The following is a 5,000-nucleotide window of genomic DNA, read 5'->3' on the forward strand; positions in this document are numbered from 1 at the left end:
AGAGAGAGAGAGAGAACGAGAGAGAGAGAGAGAGAGAGAGAGAGAGAGAGAGAGAGAATAACGAGAGAGAGAGAGAGAGAGACTAATAACGAGAGAGAGAGAGAGAGAGACTAATAACGAGAGAGAGAGAGAGACTAATAACGAGAGAGAGAGAGAGAGAGACTAAGAACGAGAGAGAGAGAGAGAGAGAGACTAATAACGAGAGAGAGAGACTAATAACGAGAGAGAGAGAGAGAGAGAGACTAATAACGAGAGAGAGAGAGAGAGAGAGAGAGACTAATAACGAGAGAGAGAGAGAGAGAGAGAGAGAGAGAGAGAGAGAGAGAGAGAGAACGAGAGAGAGAGAGAGAGAGAGAGAGACTAATAACGAGAGAGAGAGAGAGAGACTAATAACGAGAGAGAGAGAGAATAACTAGAGAGAGAGAGAGAGAGACTAATAACGAGAGAGAGAGAGAGAGAGAGAGAGAGAGAGAGACTAATAACGAGAGAGAGAGAGAACGAGAGAGAGAGAGAGAGAGAGAGACTAATAACGAGAGAGAGAGAGAGAGAGAGAGACTAGAGAGAGAGAGAGAGAGAGAGAGACTAATAACGAGAGAGAGAGAGAGAGAGAGAGAGACTAATAAGAGAGAGAGAGAGAATAACGAGAGAGAGAGAGACTAATAACGAGAGAGAGAGAGAATAACGAGAGAGAGAGAGAGAGACTAATAACGAGAGAGAGAGAGAGAGACTAATAACGAGAGAGAGAGAGAGAGAGAGAGAGAGAGACTAATAACGAGAGAGAGAGAGAGACTAATAACGAGAGAGAGAGAGACTAATAACGAGAGAGAGAGAGACTAATAACGAGAGAGAGAGACTAATAACGAGAGAGAGAGAGAGAGAGAGAGACTAATAACGAGAGAGAGAGACTAATAACGAGAGAGAGAGACTAATAACGAGAGAGAGAGAGAGAGAGAGAGAGACTAATAACGAGAGAGAGAGAGAGAGAGAGAGAGAGAGAGACTAATAACGAGAGAGAGAGAGAGAGAGAGAGAGACTAATAACGAGAGAGAGAGACTAATAACGAGAGAGAGAGACTAATAACGAGAGAGAGAGACTAATAACGAGAGAGAGAGAGAGACTAATAACGAGAGAGAGAGAGAGAGAGAGACTAATAACGAGAGAGAGAGAGAGAGAGAGAGAGAGAGAGAGAGAGAGAGACTAATAACGAGAGACGAGAGAGAGAGAGACTAATAACGAGAGAGAGAGAGAGAGAGAGAGAGAGACTAATAACGAGAGAGAGAGAGAGAGAGAGAGACTAATAACGAGAGAGAGAGAGAGAGAGAGACTAATAACGAGAGAGAGAGAGAGAGAGAGAGAGAGAGAGAGAGAGACTAATAACGAGAGAGAGAGACTAATAACGAGAGAGAGAGAGAGAGAATAGAGAGAGACTAATAACGAGAGAGAGAGAGAGAGAGAGAGAGAGAGAGAGAGAGAGAGAGATAATAACGAGAGAGAGAGAGAGACTAATAACGAGAGAGAGAGAGAGAGAGAGACTAATAACGAGAGAGAGAGAGAGACTAATAACGAGAGAGAGAGAGAGAGAGAATAACGAGAGAGAGAGAGAGAGAGAGAATAGACGAGAGAGAGAGAGAGAGAGAGAGAGAGACTAATAGAGAGAGAGAGAACGAGAGAGAGAGAGAGAGAGAGAGAGAGAGAGAGAGAGACTAATAACGAGAGAGAGAGAGACTAATAACGAGAGAGAGAGAGAGAGAGAGAGAGACTAATAACGAGAGAGAGAGAGAGAGACTAAACGAAGAGAGAGAGAGAGAGAGAGAGAGAGAGAGAGAGACTAGAGAGAGAGAGAGACTAATATAGAGAGAGAGAGAGAGAGACTAATAACGAGAGAGAGAGAGAGAGAGAGACAACAAAGAGAACGAGAGAGAGACTAGAGAGAGAGAGAGAAAGAGACTAATAACGAGAGAGAGAGAGAGACTAATAACGAGAGAGAGAGAGAGAGAGAATAACTAGAGAGAGACGAGAGAGAGAGAGAGAGAGACTAATAACGAGAGAGAGAGAGAGAGAGAGAGAGAGAATAACGAGAGAGAGAGAGAGACTAATAACGAGAGAGAGAGAGAGACTAATAACGAGAGAGAGAGAGAGACTAATAACGAGAGAGAGAGAGAGAGACTAATAACGAGAGAGAGACTAATAACGAGAGAGAGAGAGAGACTAATAACGAGAGAGAGAGAGACTAGACAGAACAACTAGAAAGAGGGGAGGTGATTAAAAGGTGTATGGAGAATCCTACCTTGAGGTCTCTGTAGACGACGAAGCGGTTGTGCATGTGTTCTAGTCCCAAGATGATCTCTGCTGCGTAGAAACGCATCTCCTTCTCACTGAACACACCATGCTGGGACAGGTGGTAGTGTAGGTCCCCTCCTACACACAATTAATACACGTCACTGAGTGTAACCATCCCTTCTCTAACACACAGGGGTGAGTCAGCAGGACACAGGGGTGAGTCAGCAGGACACAGGGGTGAGTCAGCAGGACACAGGGGTGAGTCAGCAGGACACAGGGGTGAGTCAGCAGGACACAGGGGTGAGTCAGCAGGACACAGGGGTGAGTCAGCAGGACACAGGGGTGAGTCAGCAGGACACAATAAGAAGTATGACTTGATCAACATTATCTAAATTCCCCCTGAGAGACACACTCAGGATAACGACGCACACATATTGATATCAGTGTGTGTTTAGAGCTGTAGTCTAATCGATAGCTCAGTCATTGTGTAACTGCTGTCTAAATGTGATCAATGGTCAGTGCGTGTCTGTGTTAACTGCTGTCTAAATGTGATCTATGGTCAGTGTGTGTGTGTGAGTAACTGCTGTCTAAATGTGATCCTTGGTCAGCGTGTGTTAACTGCTGTCTAAATCTGATCTATGGTCAGTGTGTGTGTGTGTGTGTGTTAACTGCTGTCTAAATGTGATCCATGGTCAGTGTGTGTGTGTGTGTGTATAACTGCTGTCTAAATGTGATCTATGGTCAGTGTGTGTGTGTGTGTGTGTGTGTGCGTGTGTGTGTTAACTGCTATCTAAATGTGATCCATGGTCAGTGTGTGTGTGTGTTAACTGCTGTCTAAATGTGATCCATGATCAGTGTGTGTGTGTGTGTGTGTTAACTGCTGTCTAAATGTGATCCATGGTCAGTGTGTTTGTAACTGCTGTCAAAATGTGATCCATGGTCAGCATGTGTGTGTGTGTGTGTAACTGTCTAAATGTGATCTATAGTCGGTGTGTGTGTGTTAACTGCTGTCTAAATGTGATCCATGGTCAGTGTGTGTGTATGTAACTGCTGTCTAAATGTGATCATGGTCAGTGTGTGTGTAACTGCTGTCTAAATGTGATCAGGTTCAGTGTGTGTGTGTGTGTCTGCTGTCTAAATGTGATCTATGGTCAGTGTGTGTGTGTGTGTGTAACTGCTGTCTAAATGTGATCTATGGTCAGTGTGTGTGTGTGTGTGTGTGTGTGCGTGTGTGACTGCTGTCTGAATGTGATCCATGGCCAGCATGTGTGTGTGTGTGTAACTGCTGTCTAAATGTGATCTATGGTCAGTGTGTGTGTGTGTTAACGGCTGTCTAAATGTGATCCATTATCAGTGTGTTTGTATGTAACTGCTGTCTAAATGTGATCATGGTCAGTGTGTGTGTAACTGTTGTCTAAATGTGATCCATGCTCAGTGTGTGTGTGTAACTGCTGGCCAAATGTGAGCCATGGTCAGTGTGTGTTAACTGCTGGCTAAATGTGATCTATGGTCAGTGTGTGTGTGTGTGAGTAACTGCTGTCTAAATGTGATCTATGGGCAGTGTGTGTGTGTGTGTGTAACTGCTGTCTAAATGTGATCTATGGGCAGTGTGTGTGTGTGTAACTGCTGTCAAAATGTGATCTATGGTCAGTGTGTGTGCATGTGTAACTGCTGTCTAAATGTGATCTATGGTCAGTGTGTGTGTGTGTGTGTGTGTGTGTGTGTGTGTGTGTGTGTGTGTGTGTGTGTGTGTGTGTGTGTTAACTGCTATCTAAATGTGATCCATGGTCAGTGTGTGTGTGTGTGTGTGTGTTAACTGCTGTCTAAATGTGATCCATGATCAGTATGTGTGTGTGTTAACTGCTGTCTAAATGTGATCTATGGTCAGTATGTGTGTGTGTGTGTGTTAAGTGCTGTCTAAATGTGATCTATGGTCAGTGTGTGTGTGTGTGTGTGTGTGTTAACTGCTGTCTAAATGTGATCCATGGTCAGTGTGTGTGTGTGTGTGTGTGTGTGTGTGTGTGTGTTAACTGCTGTCTAAATGTGATCCATGATCAGTGTGTGTGTGTGTGTGTGTGTGTGTAACTGCTGTCTAAATGTGATCTATGGTCAGTGTGTGTGTGTGTTAACGGCTGTCTAAATGTGATCCATTATCAGTGTGTTTGTATGTAACTGCTGTCTAAATGTGATCATGGTCAGTGTGTGTGTAACTGTTGTCTAAATGTGATCCATGCTCAGTGTGTGTGTGTAACTGCTGGCCAAATGTGAGCCATGGTCAGTGTGTGTTAACTGCTGGCTAAATGTGATCTATGGTCAGTGTGTGTGTGTGTGAGTAACTGCTGTCTAAATGTGATCTATGGGCAGTGTGTGTGTGTGTGTGTAACTGCTGTCTAAATGTGATCTATGGTCAGTGTGTGTGTGTGTAACTGCTGTCAAAATGTGATCTATGGTCAGTGTGTGTGTGTGTGTGTGTGTGTGTGTGTGTGTGTGTGTGTGTGTGTGTGTGTGTGTAACTGCTATCTAAATGTGATCCATGGTCAGTGTGTGTGTGTGTGTTAACTGCTGTCTAAATGTGATCCATGATCAGTATGTGTGTGTGTTAACTGCTGTCTAAATGTGATCTATGGTCAGTATGTGTGTGTGTGTGTGTTAAGTGCTGTCTAAATGTGATCTATGGTCAGTGTGTGTGTGTGTGTGTTAACTGCTGTCTAAATGTGATC

General features: G+C 44.0%; 1 protein-coding gene across 1 annotated transcript in view; it reads right to left on the reverse strand.

The window, feature by feature from the left end:
• LOC118379134 (beta-adrenergic receptor kinase 2) overlaps nucleotides 1-5,000 on the reverse strand; it is a 97,509-nt gene that overhangs the window by 26,526 nt on the left and 65,983 nt on the right. The window contains exon 11 of the mRNA XM_052525518.1: nucleotides 2,288-2,418. Coding sequence (XP_052381478.1) covers nucleotides 2,288-2,418 — 131 coding nt within the window. The remainder of the gene's footprint in view (nucleotides 1-2,287; nucleotides 2,419-5,000) is intronic.

Source organism: Oncorhynchus keta, chromosome 9, assembly GCF_023373465.1.
Source record: "Oncorhynchus keta strain PuntledgeMale-10-30-2019 chromosome 9, Oket_V2, whole genome shotgun sequence".
Lineage (NCBI taxonomy): Eukaryota > Metazoa > Chordata > Actinopteri > Salmoniformes > Salmonidae > Oncorhynchus > Oncorhynchus keta.